The sequence below is a fragment of the Brassica napus genome, chromosome A9 (assembly GCF_020379485.1).
Source record: "Brassica napus cultivar Da-Ae chromosome A9, Da-Ae, whole genome shotgun sequence".
In the NCBI taxonomy this organism is placed as follows: Eukaryota; Viridiplantae; Streptophyta; class Magnoliopsida; order Brassicales; family Brassicaceae; genus Brassica; species Brassica napus.
This window is the reverse complement of record NC_063442.1, coordinates 25045302-25059676: the sequence shown is the minus strand read 5'-3', so window position 1 is coordinate 25059676 and position 14375 is coordinate 25045302. Positions and strand designations below refer to the sequence as shown.

At 35.9% G+C, this 14375-nt stretch overlaps 2 protein-coding genes across 3 annotated transcripts; one reads left to right on the top strand and one right to left on the bottom strand.

Annotated features, from left to right (window-relative positions):
- The first annotated feature begins 6147 nt into the window (after window positions 1–6147).
- Window positions 6148–10554, top strand: LOC106367104 (putative ubiquitin carboxyl-terminal hydrolase 11). Of its 2 annotated transcripts, XM_048739021.1 has the most exons (14): window positions 6148–6375; window positions 6461–6541; window positions 6626–6780; window positions 6917–7120; window positions 7196–7340; window positions 7415–7474; window positions 7553–7651; window positions 7731–8093; window positions 8180–8320; window positions 8385–8555; window positions 8666–8923; window positions 9013–9167; window positions 9304–10105; window positions 10198–10554. In XM_048739021.1, the coding sequence occupies exons 1-14, from the start codon at window positions 6262–6264 to the stop codon at window positions 10342–10344; spliced, it is 2895 nt and encodes a 964-aa protein (XP_048594978.1). In that variant the 5' UTR covers window positions 6148–6261; the 3' UTR covers window positions 10345–10554. The 2 variants fall into 2 exon arrangements, with proteins under 2 accessions (XP_048594978.1, XP_048594979.1); XM_048739022.1 differs by lacking the exon at window positions 6461–6541 and having other exon boundaries at window positions 6245–6375.
- Window positions 10555–10725: 171 nt separating this feature from the next.
- Window positions 10726–13459, bottom strand: LOC106367107 (glucan endo-1,3-beta-glucosidase 11). Its single transcript, XM_013806814.3, has 3 exons — window positions 12529–13459; window positions 11316–12436; window positions 10726–11021 (listed from the first exon to the last, which is right to left on the bottom strand). The coding sequence occupies exons 1-3, from the start codon at window positions 12578–12580 to the stop codon at window positions 10950–10952; spliced, it is 1245 nt and encodes a 414-aa protein (XP_013662268.2). The 5' UTR covers window positions 12581–13459; the 3' UTR covers window positions 10726–10949.
- Window positions 13460–14375: the final 916 nt, after the last annotated feature.

Here is a 14375-nt window from a genome sequence, read left to right as displayed (position 1 = left end):
AATATTGTTAACAAAATTTTGGATTCTAAAAATTTGTTTGCAAATATTATATTTTAATATCATTTGAAACTATGTTTAATATGAGGTTGTATATGTTTACTAAATTACTATACATACATACGTTTAAATAAATAGTGGCTGCATATTATTTTACCATTAAGGTCGGCCCGTCCTACGGGAGGGATGTATATTAAATAAAAACTGGACCGGTATAGTATATATTTAATATATATTTATATCATAGAAAACTATACATATTAGTTTTTTTAAACGTTTTGGTATTAGCAGACTAATAGAACTATACAGTTATATTTATATATTATTTTACATGTATTTATTGTCTATTAGAGTGTTGATCATATGAAGAGAATCTTATGGGCTTGGTAATTGAAATATGCTATCTTATTAATTAAAACTGTTGGTCAATTTATCTGTAATTTATTTTTTGGATTTCTGCTTATACAGCATAACTAGGTGTCTTTCTGCACCATGTGCAATAAAAAATTTTAAATATTTCTTAACAGATAAATATAAATTATATATAAATTTTTTTTTATTAATATTGTAAATTTTCTTTTTCGTATCAATATTTTAATATAAATAACATAAACATTATATTTCAGAATATGCATGTATATATTTGAAATTATAATCTTAGATAGATTTTTCTATATATTTATTTTAATTAAATATATTAAATAAATTTGTAAAAGTTTCATAATTACCAAAAATAATATTTATAAAATTTGTAGATATATAAGAAAATAATGATTTTCCGATTAAATCTTATAATTTTCTAAAAAAATTGTATACATTTTTGAAAATTTTAGGAATAAAATTGTATAATATAAAAATATATAATTAAATTATATTTCGAAATTTATAAAGCCATGTTTGAATATATTTATTTTAATGATGATTTGTGAGTTATTCCCATATTCTAAAAAAAAATCCAAAAAAATAAATTGACATTAAATGTAATATATGAGTTATTACCATATTTTAAAAAAATTACCAAAAATATAAATTAACATTAAATGCAATTGTCCATGTCATATTAAGCTATAAGACATGTCATCAATTTTAGTAGCCATGTCATATTTGTTTTGTAAAATTGATTGTAGAAAGTACATGTGGCAAAATCACTTTGAAAATATAGTCTAGGGGATTTTGTGTGGCAGATAGGACCTCATATGGGTGGACGAGTATTATTGCAAAAAAAAAATACTAATATTGTTGGAAATTAGAGAAAAGGTACACTCCGAGAATGATATTAGAGTTTCGGAAGACCTTTGGTTACCAACGATACCAGCAAGACCAGATAGACCAATAGCACCGGTGGTCCACCCAATGATGTTAGCACGATACTTAATGGCAAGGAACCCCAAAAGGTGGGATTCAGAGATGCTTGTGAACTATGTCAGTTTGGAGGATATTCCATTGATTCAATCTTTGGTCATAACCCAAAGATATCATCGGGATGAGTATTGTTGGAGCTGTGCTAAGAATGGAATATACACTGTCAAGTCCGGATACTGGAAGACGGTAGACCCTCGGGTAGAGCCAAGTATTACTAAACTCCAAGCCTTTTTCTGGAAGGTACAGCTCTGTCAAAGCTAAAACACTTTATTTGACAAACAATATTTGGGCAATTAGCAGTGACAAGCAACCTAACACATCGTCATATGCGATGCGACAACCACTGCCCCAGACGTGGAGCAGAGGACGAAACTATAAACCATGCCATCTTTGAATGTCCCGCAGCTCTACAGACATGGACACATGCAGCAACTCCAACTCCACCAGAGAAGTTCCTCAGTGCAAGCCACTATACAAACATAGATTTTCTGTTTTGGCGGAAGAAAGATATTGAAGACCCTGAGTTGGATAAAGATCCATACTCTTAGATTATGTGGTATATTTGGAAAGCGTGAAATGATAAATTGTTCAAAAGAATAGACAGAGATCCATAGAAACTGTCAGACATTCTGAGTCAGAATGTCATGATTGGTTTGAAGTAAATCGCAAACAGAGAGAACCAGAGGTTGTACAAAATCATGAACAAGTAGTAAATTCTGAAAGATGGATGAACATGGGTAACTTCTTGGGGAATAACTCAGTATTTGGGAGCACAAAACCAGCAGCGAAAAATCTCACCCTTTCACTAGGAGCTGGAGGGCCTCTCATGAGGGATGGAATGATGCTCCAGCTATCGACGTGTCAGACTTTTGGCACCGACTGCAAGGATTTAGTTTTCATGATTCAAGATCCAGGAGCATGACCTAATTTTTCCACGGAGTTAAAGGAGCTGATGAAACTGAAGAGTAGATTCACTAATTTCTCGATTGTCTTTATTCCTCATTCTAAAAATGTATCTTCTGATTCATTAGCTAAGATAGCAAAATCCTTTCATAAGGACATATACTACATTGGTTGTTCTGTTCCGATCTGGATTTTCAGACCACCTCAATCTCGAGTAATAGAGCAGTCGTTTGATGATAAAAAAAATCTTTCATTAAAAAAATTAAGTGAAAAAACGTGTCAATTTTCAGATGATAGATTTAATTTACGCCAAAAAAAGTTATGAAAACTTGAAGGAAAATAAAAATAAAGTAAAGATACCTTAACAGACAACATGCCAGGTACAGATTAACGAGAAAAGAAAAAAAAAGAACACGTCAATTACAGAAATTGTGATTTCTCCACGATTCTCTTCTGATTGTATAAATGGCAATCCCCCTATACATTAAAAGAGAAGTCATTTTAGTGATTTCTGCTTAGGTGGCACTCATATAGAGCTTCTAAGGAAAATCCTTATAATTCTATTGGCTGATTTTTTTGGAATTTTTCTTTTTCATTTATTTTTTTCACTCCCCTCCGCGTTTACTCAAACGCCGTCGTATAGCCCAAATATATTGTCGATAGATGTTAAGCCCATATAATTAGATAACTTGCGCAAGATTGTAAGCTAATTTGCATATTAATAACTTTCCTTATTAATCGAATCAATTGCTTGTTCCGGTTGTTTTCGTATTTATTACATTACTTGCGCAAGTTAAAATCATATCATATGCAAATCAATTTATGACAATACACAATTAATATATTTCTTTAAACGATTTCAATTTTTATTAGGGGTCATTAATATGATAAATAAATCGGCTTAATATATATATGAGAAACCTGAATGCTTAAAATACAAACATTCAGGTCTAACAAGAACAATGGCAATGGTGCGAGCCAAAAAAATATTGTTTCTTATGTGAGAGAATTAAAACCCCGTAAAGATACGTCGCGTATTGAAGTTAGGATTGTTCGCTTGTGGAGAAACTATAACAAAGAATCAGGAAACACCATTGAAATGGTGGTTGTTGATAAAGAAGTAAGTATACATCACACAACATGGATTTTCTTGGAAGCATCGTTTATATACTTATTCTGCATTTATAAAACTCTTATAATTTTTGTGACCAGGGGACAAGAATTCATGCTTCAGTTGATGAACAACTCATCAAAAATTTCGATGACAAGCTACGCGAGGGAGATGCGATTGTCCTCCAGTTGTTCAAAGTGTACGATGCAACTGGTGAATACCGCACAACGCCACATCCTTACAAAATTGGCTTCTTTCAAACAACTTTTGTTGGAAACTGATGATTTTCCAAGTGCAGTTCTCGAAAAGTATTTCGCGGACTTCTCTGATATTCTTGGTGGAAATCTGGATCATAGTTGTTTGGTTGGTGAGTTAGTTTCTTACGCAGTTAAAGAGTCTTTCACTTTGTAGTTACTTGTTTCTGATTTGACGCTTATTTTTGTTACGTAGATGTGGTTGGCCAAATAGTTAACGTTGGGTCTCTGGAAAACAAAATAATAAAAGGAAAAGACAACATGAGGCTCTTGGTTGAGTTGCGTGACCCAAAGTAAGACTCGGTTTTTAATCTTAGTTATACTTTGCTAGCTAAACCTTTATTAATTGTATTTAACTTAAGTTTATATTATACAGTAATGTGAAGATGATGTGTACTCTGTGGGGTTGTTATGCTAAACAAGTATACGATTACAGTAGGAGTAACATGCCGACCATGATTATTTGTGTTATCAGATTCTGTTATGTGAAAGAGTGGAAATGTATATTCGAATTGTTTCAATTTGTGTAAAATGATTGCGAGCATAACATATTAATAAGATCAATATACTTTGTAGGTGCTTATTCCATATCTAGCGGGTATAATTCAACCCATATTCTGCTCAACCCAACACTTGATTTTATTGAGGAGTTCAAAGCAAGGTACGTGTTCTGCATCTTACGTTCCAGACCTATGGAGGAGTTCAATACATATAGATGTTTATTTTAATTTTTGAACGTCATTTTCACTGAAATGTTTTTAAATTATGTGTGATTATTTGATTGCAAATAAGTTAGCATATTAAATTGCAAATAAGCTAAAATATTTCAAAGCAGTCAAACAACCTAGAAAATTAATAATCGAATCAGCTACCTTTTTTTATTAGACCGGATATTAGTTCCACCAATAATCGTGGTCAACTTACCAACATGGTGCATATATGTCAAATGTAAAAATCTACATTTAAGTAACCCAACCTGTAAGGGATTTAGATTTTTTTTTGTGAATCTCGTGGACTGATCTATCGCAGATTGGGGTTCATAGATGAAGTTTCAAGAAATTGTTATAATTTGATTGGTCGATTGTTTTTAATTTTTATTTATTTAATTAAGATCTAAAAATTTAAGATAAGTCTAAAATCATTTAACATCACTTGCCATATAATCTAACGAATATTACAAATAACAATTTATGGAAACAAATTCTCGAAATTATAGAAAGATTAATAATGTTTTATTTATTACTTTTAATATTTATAAACTATAAAATACAATGAACGAAATTTTATATAAGATAATTATAATAGTTTTATACTCTACTTGATGAATTGTGTTCGAATATAATTATATAATAACTATTTTAAATATTACAAAATCAAAAAATGTTTATTAATATTATTTTTAAATTATTTATCGTAGTTTAAAGAATAAATTTATCATAATTTTAAAATAATTTATAAAATGCTTACAAAATGCAAGGAAAAGTTGCACTTTCAAGAGTTAAGTCGAGATTGGATTAAAAATCCAGATAATTGGTAAAGAAGGGAAGCCGCAGACAAAAACATTGAATGTTGTCTACAAACAAGTTTTTCAGAATATTCCATAGTCGCGGTACGTAATTTTAATCTATTTTTTTTTCAAATACAAATTTTAAAATATATAAATTGTTACAATTATTTATTTTTTGTATTTTCTAGATGGGTTGTGATGAGTTAGGAGACCGATGACGGTATGTCAATTTAATATTATTTCATGTTCAATAAAATTTAGAAATTTATAAATCTATCAAATAATGTTAACCCGTCAAATTGCTTACAAAATTTATTTAATTTTTTGCAGGTTTCTAATTGAATTTGATTTCTTTATCGAGAAATGTACTTTATAATTTATATTATTTATGGATAATATTTTGATTTTTATTATATTTTCTTTTAATATGTCTACATAAATGTTTGTTTATTATTTATGGAAAAATAATATTATTCACCTAAAATAAAGAATTACGACACATATACAATACATTTCTAATTAATGATAATATAAAATTTGTTACTTCTAAAACTATACACTATTTATTTCATTTTTTGAATGAAAGTATCTTCGTAAACACACAAAATATTTTGTGACGTTGCAATTATACATACACACAATATCTGCCTCTTCATACTGATGTTAATGTGTTCTCTCGTGAGGTGCGGACCGAGAGGGAACACAGGATGCAGGCCGATCATGTTTTTATGTCCGCACATGGTGCGGATCGGTCACCTAGTTTTTATTAAATTAACATTTATCTTTCGTTAAAATTTACTGAAAACATGTGAATTTTCTAGACGATGAACTAAAATTACACAAAAAAGAAAATCTTAGAGGAAAAGGCAAAAAATATATATAATATACCTTACCTTCTTAGACAAATAATCTCTGTTGCTTCACAAATATAAACTCGTTAAAGAAACAAAACAGGAAAAGGAATATAATCCCCAAACGGTTTATAATTCCATCCAAGACTAGTTAAAAATCCAAGATAAATACTGAAATACACACAAATATTTTTTAAAAATTAAAAAGAAAATAAACAACATACAGTATATAAAGAAAATAATATATAATATAAATAAAGAGAGGGGAATGAAAGAATGGCGCTAGGGATTGGGCGTTGTTTACTGGAGAAGAGGAAAGGGCATAAAAGGGATCGTGAATCTGACCACAAGTCTTCTTCTCCCTATCTTTGCCGGTTTCTCTCCAACGCGGTCTGGTCTTTTTGTCTCCTTCCTTCGATCTAGGGTTCCCGTACACATCTCCTTATATATATTTTTCTGTCAAATCTTTTAACAGAGGAAAAAGTGTTTCTCTGGATTTGTGTTTCCTTCAATTTCTCGAATCTTCTCCTATTCTTCTTCTTCTTCCGATTCCACCGTACGTTGACACAATCATTGATCCCTCAGTCCCGTGTTTAGCTATTGAATCGTGATCTTTAATCTATTGTATTGTATTGTGTAGTGTGATTCGATTAAGATGACAAACTCTGACTCCGAATCAATGGGTTGTGACTTTCCGTGCACTCTCGAGGAAGAGAGACGTATCGTGACGGGGCTGATGAGCGAAGCGGAGGATCAATTGAAAGAGGGCAACTTGTACTTCGTCATCTCAAACAGGTAACGGATGAATGATTCTCATCTCTCATCAGATTGATGTTTCATTCTTGTGTATAAGCTTTGTTGGAAACTAGACAATGTGTTTGGTTTCACAAGTTTTTGGATTTGTGTTTTGAGGTTTAATCGGTTATTCCAGGTGGTATACAAGCTGGAAGAGATGCGTTAGTCAAGAGATATCTAGTGGAGAGGCTTCAGAAGTTACTAGGCCCGGGCCAATTGACAATCATGATATTATTGACAGCGAAAGTGACGCTAGTGATCCGCAGCTTCTTAAGAATCTGGAGGAAGCTGTTGACTACGTTCTAGTTCCTGAACAAGTTTGGAAAAAGCTCGTCGAATGGTGACTGATTGTTTCCTCTGTCCCTACATAATAAGAAACGTCCCGGTTTTGTCATACTTTGTATATCTTTTTCAGGTATAAAGGAGGTCCTCCAATAGAGAGGAAGCTGATCTCTCAGGGTTTTCATAGTAAGAGCTATAGCGTTGAGGTTTACCCACTCTGCCTTAAGTTGACAGACAGTAGAGACGGAAGCAGTTCCATCATAAGGTTGAGCAAGCAGGTATGTGCTGTCAAGTGTTTTGTTTGTTAAAGTTCTTTTGTTCCCTTCTGATTTGGATTCTGTTGATGTCACAGGCTTCTGTAGGTCAACTCTTTGAGACGGTTTGTGCTGCCAGAGGGGTATCAAAAGAAAAGGTGTCTGCTCGAAACATTTTTCTCTTCTCCTATAGGATGATACGATATATTCAACTGTTTGATGATGTGTATAAGCAGGCTCGCATCTGGGATTACTTCCAGAAGAGTAAAAGCGTACTCTTGGATCCTTTATCTGAAAAAACCTTGGAGGAATCTTGCCTTCAAATAGATCAGGATGTAAGTGTCTTGGCTCATGGCAGGTTTTGATGGTGAAGATTGTTTCTTTGTTTGGCACTGATGTATGTATTCCATGCAGATTCTTCTTGAAGTTGATGGGTCTGCGTCATCTCAACATGACATGAGCTCGGCGGGAAATGAGTTAGCTCTCGTACCTGTAGAGCCTACGGCAAATACTATGCTTAGCCAGGGGACCGTATCTAATGGTCATTCCAACGGTTCCATGTTTAGCCTCTGGAAAAACCCTTTCAAAGATGACGGTGGTTCCTCTAGTGGTTTTGGGAAAAGAGACAAGAGAGGCTTAGCAGGATTGCAGAATTTGGGAAACACGTGTTTCATGAATAGCACTCTTCAGTGTTTGGCCCATACGCCTCCTATTGTTGATTACTTCTTGAAAGATTACAGCGGTGACATAAATGAAGATAATCCTTTGGGAATGAGAGTAAGCTAACTTGAATTGGTCTCTCTGTTTATATTCTTTCCAATGTGAAAAGTTGTTCAAAACGAATCTGTATATGTAATGCGCAGGGTGAGCTTGCGGTTGAGTTTGGTGAACTTTTGAGGAAACTGTGGTCATCCGGACAAAATACAGTTGCGCCGCGCTCCTTTAAGACAAAGCTGGGTAGATTTGCACCGCAGTTCAGTGGTTATAATCAGCATGATTCTCAAGTAAGTTAGACAAATAAGAGAGAGTATGTTGAGAAACAAATGTCTTAAACTCTTTTGTTTACAGGAAATGCTATCTTTCCTGTTGGATGGGCTTCATGAAGATTTGAACAAGGTTAAACAAAAGCCTTACATTGAATCCAAAGATTCAGATGGTCGTCCAGATGATGAAGTGGCCGAAGAAATGTGGAAATATCACAAGGCTCGTAATGATTCCGTCATTGTTGATGTCTGCCAAGTAAGCAATCCTTCCTTGCCTCTTTTTTGTAACCTCTTTCGCTTCTAAATGTGTCTGCCCCTTCTCTGTCTGCTCTTTACTTATATGCTTGTATGTGTTTTTACTTACAGGGACAATACAAGTCAACGCTGGTCTGTCCAGATTGTGGAAAAATCTCAATCACCTTTGATCCCTTCATGTACTTAACTTTGCCGCTGCCAACAAGTCGCACTCGATCAATGACCGTTGCAGTGTTTTACGGCGACAGTAACCGTCTTTTGACGCCATACACAGTAACAGTTCCCAGAGATGGTTCTTTGAGAGATCTAAGCAGTGCACTAGGAGCTGCTTGCGGCTTGAAAGATGATGAAAGCCTTTTATTCGCAGATGTAATGATTTTTCACGCCCCCTTTTCGTTGTGCTTAACATGTAAGAAAAAAAAAAAGACATCTAAAACGTTGTATTTTCTCTCTCTCAGGTGTTTTCTCACAAGGTGTTTAAATATCTTGACAATCCCCTGGAGTCTCTGAATGAGATCAAAGACAACGATCGTATTGTGGCATATCGGTTCAACCAGATGCACAGAGGACCAGGCAAAGCCAAACTTGAAATTCTTCATTGGGAGCAGAAAAAGTAATCTTGCTTTCTTAATGATGTTTTTATTTGGAAAGTATACAAAGTTAAATATGATCCTTAAAATGAAACGGAGGGTGTATTTACCATATCATTCTCTTCCGGTCTAATGGATTGTATCTTTCAAATTTTACAGGTTTGGTATTGGCAGAGACACAAAGTATTTTGGAATCCCCCTTGTTACTTATGTCAACACAGAACCACTTAGTAAAAGTGATATTGATGCAATTATATCTGGATTGCTGTCACCTCTACACCGGACTCATTCATCATCATCTACTGTTCATGTTGGAGAGGAAAACGGTCACATTCCAGATGTTGCTGGTGAAACATCTGGAATCTCATCGCCTAAAGACACTGAAATAGAGGAGGATAACGCAGCTGGTGATGGAGAGTTATCTTTCAACGTCTTCTTTACAGAAACCTATTCCAGCAGTCTGAAGCCACTTGAGCCCGGTTTTGTTGCGAATCCTTGTAGTGCTACAAAGGTTGTAGTCAAGTGGAGCGAGAAAGAGCATGAAAAATATGATTCGAGCTCCTTGGATGTTGATCTACCTGAGATTTATAAATCTAGTCTCTTTGTGAAGAAGCCAAAGAAAGAGGTTTCTTTGTTTTCGTGCTTGGAAGCCTTTATAGCAGAAGAGCCTCTCGGACCAGAGGACATGTGGTACTGTCCGGGTTGCAAAGCGCACAGACAAGCAAAGAAGAAGCTCGACTTGTGGAAGCTGCCAGAAATTCTTGTGGTCCACCTCAAGCGGTTCACGTACAGCAGATTCTTGAAGAATAAGATTGATACGCTCGTGAATTTCCCGATTCATGATCTAGATTTAAGCAAGTACGTGATGAATAAAGATGGTCAGTCGTGTCTTTACGAACTGTACGCGGTTAGCAATCATTACGGTGGTATGGGAGGTGGTCACTACACTGCTTACGCTAAGGTTTTGTGCCATCTTTTTTTTTATATTTTTTTTTTCATTTCCTATGAGTATATAATAATATGACAAATGCGTGGTGCTGTTCCTTTCTGCAGCTGATGGATGAGAACAAGTGGTACGACTTTGATGACAGCCGTGTTTCAGCTGTCGATGAATCCGAGATCAAGACTTCGGCTGCATATGTTTTGTTCTATCGAAGAGTGAAAAGTGAATCAACGTCATCATATATGGATGAAGATTAGTCGAAGAAAAGCTTTTCATTCTTCAGTATTCATGACAACGGTTGCTGCTTTTCTCAAGATTCATTTATTAAAAAAGAGTTTAGATTCTTAAGATCGATTAGAAAATTTTTGGGCAAACAGATTATACAAGTATCTAATGCGGGGGAGAATTGGCATATTGTTGTTCTTACCTTTTTTTAACTAATTACTACAAGTTAATTGTTTCAGCCAGATGATTTGGTCTGAATAGTTTATGTTTTACTGAGGAAGGACAAGCAACTCTTCCGTCTTGGCTATACAAGAACCAAAAGAGAATGCTTTTTAACTATTGTGATTTTTTTTTTTTTTTTTTTGTCATCAACTATTGTGATTCTATTGGACCGAATGTGATCATCACGAACGTTAGCATAATAAGAGTATTATTGATCGGGAATATAAAATGTGAATTACATAAGGTGACAAAATGAATTTCTAACATAAATATAATAATAGATAAAAGAAAAAAGAAAAAAAATAGCCGTGAAAATAAAGCTCCAATGGTATGAGTTTCGAAGAATGCAAAAACAGATTTTGCACTCTTTAATTAAATAAACTCTTTTATAAGTTAAAACTCTGTTTTCGTGTAATCAAAGTAAGTGTCGGGCCAATAACATGATCACCGCCACTGACAATACTGCCTCTTTCCCTTTTCTTTTCCCCTGCAACAAACAAACGGTAACACATTAAAGCACTTTATCACTAGATTTTCATCAAACACGCAAAGGTAAAAGAAAGTAACGTCTCTAGCATTGGTATCATCACATATGTTATCTGAATATTAACAAGTTCAGTATCATCACGTCTGTCCATTTTCAAAAAAAAGAACTACGAAAATGGAATAATTATGAGCGCATTACAAAGTTGTAACGTAAGGTTGAAAAGGTTCGAATCTTCCACTTTACTCAACCAAAACTAAAAAAATATGACGAAAATGAAAATGCGAAGAATCTTACTGGAGCTGACGAAATTGCCAAATAACCGGTCGATGCACTATCTGGAGCCACCGGCGTCATCGGTAAAACTGGTGTTTTTCCTCCTCCACTGCTACTACTATTACCACCTTTTACGACATCGTTTAGAGTGAACCCAAGCGAGTAAGCCTGAGTCCCGTCAGGTTTAAACAGACCGTAGTTCCTCTCCGAGGTCGGACCAGGTTTCATGTTCTCGTTGAACAAGGCAAACACGTAGATGATAAGATCGTTGTTCGGTCGTAGGGGCGTTTTGGTCTTTTCATTCTTCATAAGCTTTATCAAGTTTCCGTTATACCTCTTCGCATTCTCCGGCGTGGCTCCGAACTCGTCGTCGTCTCCTTTCGACGGCCACCCCGTCTCCGATATCTGCACTTTAAGGGTTTTATATCCCGCCGCCGCTAAAGCAGAGTAGACGGCGTCGATCTGCGCGAACAGCATGTTGTCGTAGTGGAACCCCGTGGTCGGATCCACGACACCTTGGTTCTGCTGGAAGAGGACGAAGTCGAGAGGGATCTCTTTAGGGCTTCCTTTGTAAGCGAAGAAAGGGTAGGCGTTGATCAAGAACGGAGAGTCTGTCTTCCGGTGAAACTCGAGGATCGGTTTGAGGTAATCTATTACACCTGGTGAAAACTCTCCGGCGGAAGGAGGGAACGATGTCTGGAGGATGGCGAGAGAATGTGCGGTGGTGACGGCGATTTGATCGGAGAGTCCGGCGGTTACTAAAGCGGAGTGGACCCCTTGCATCGCCGGGAGGAGACTGTCGGTGAGGGAAGAGTCGTTGAGAGCTAAGATCTCGTTACCGATGGTGATGCAGGTGATGTTCGTCGCCGGTAGAAAGGGAGTGACGTTTTGTTTGATCCATGTTAAGGCTTTGGAAGGATCTTTCATTTTGGAGAGGTACTCGTTGCCAAGTCCGACGATGAACTCTACGCCCGTGCCGGAGAATGCTTTGAGGATCTCTGGGTTTGCATCGTACAGTTTCACTTTCGTTGCTCCGATTGATTTCACTAGTGGAACTACTTCTTCCGGTGATGGGAGGTTATCTCCGATTTGACCGTAGTTTACTCCGATTGAAGTCACCGTCGTCGGGGAAAGAATCACCACTGTGTTATCACAATGAGGTCGCAATGTTAATAGACTGTGACTAATAAACACTTGTGATAATAAAGAAATAAGCTGTGATTAAATTTTGAACCTGAGAAGAGGAAAAACAGTGCAGAAGAGGGGTGGAAGCTTTTAAGCTCCATTTGATTCGATGCGGCGGAATCCGGGAATGCCGGCGGTGGAGACCGGCGAAGAGGAAGGAGAAGTGGTGATAAAGTGGAATCGACACGACGGAGACTTATTGCAGAGTGGAGTTTTGTGTTTATTAAAAATGGTCGGAGAGAGAGCGTCGGAAGCTGAGGTTGTTTGATGTTGATATATGATTCGTTATTACTTTTAATTATTAAATTGTTGATTTGAGATATTTTTTTACGTCGGCCATCTAAGGAGGGAATCTCGATGTAGTTTGCTTATAGTACTATTCTTTTTCTTTTTTTTAAATAACAGTAATTCTAAAACAGTAAGGAAATAAGTGAACTGAAGAGAAGATCCAAGCGTGTTACAATCTAAAAGAATCTAAAAGAATGAAAGAGAAGATATGAAACTAAAGTAGCTATTAATAAATTTGCAGGTGTCATTTTAAATCATCATAATCCATCCTCCATTTTCAAAATTTAATTTTATAGTTTGTTTAAAAACTTACTTTGGTTAGAAGACAATTTTAACATATACAGCGAATGATCTAGAGAGAAGCAAAATCAAATAGAAAAAGCAAGAAAACAAGCTTCACATGGACGACTCATTCACTGATTTTTTTTTGTCGACTTACTCATTCTCACTGATTGAAATCCTGAAAACACATTTTTTATACATTTCTTTTTGGGGAAACTGACAAAGGTTTTTATGAGAATGTCCATCGTTTATAAGCTCAACGGCTTTGATCTGCTCTTCTTTTTCTCTCAGGATCTGACTTTGCGTGGCGTTTGCACTTTGCACCGCCAAAGGTCGGCTCCATACTCATAATTTAATTTTCTAACAGAAAGTACCTAATTTAATTTATAATCTTAGACAATTTGCAAAAAAAAAAAAACAAAATCTTAGACTTAAATAACAATTTTCATTTGGTGTTTGTGACATTCGGATAATATGTGTTGGTCTATTGGGTAAGGAACATATTCTTACCTTAGCTTTCTTGGATGAATGTAGCTAGCTAGTTGTCGCCTTTACACTTTTACAGCTTTCAGCCTTTCACGTTAAGTTCAACTCAAAAACTACATAACAATATGCCTTTTTTTTTTTGAGCAACTACAATATGCCTTTTATAACGGAAAGTTTTTGTGGCATATTTCTTCTTTCAATACTTATTTATTAATTAACACGAAATCAATTCGTTATTTGGTTATGATTAGAGATGGCAAAACCTGAACCTGCCCGCGGGCCCGGCCCGTTTGAACTTGCTGCGGGGCGGGATTGGTTACAAAAACTCAGGCCCGAATTTTTAGCGGGCCTAGCGGGTTGAGCTTGTGCGGGATTGGGCCAGAAGCGGGATGGGCTCGGTGTGTACCGCGGGACACTGCGGGACGCGCGAGGATCCGCAAAGACATCGTCACTTTCAGTCTTCAAGCTCTCACCGACAAAATAACCTGAGAGAAATGGCGATTAGAAAGCATGTCTCTTATGGCTTCTCTTCTTTGATCTCTTACGGCTTCTCTTCTTCCTCTTAAAGACAGGAGAGGGGAAGACAGTACATCTCTGCTATAGAGAGGAATATGTCTCATGTGAATGATAATTAAATCTGGAGCTGGTGATAAGAGCTGATAGACTTTAGGTTTGCATTTGTTGTGAATGGTTGCTTACGTACTGAATACTGATTGCTTCCTGTCCCGTCCCGTTCTTATCACCAGCAATCAGTATTCAGTACGTAAGCAACCATTCACAACAAATGCAAACCTAAAGTCTATCAGCTCTTATCACCAGCTCCAGATTTAATTATCATTC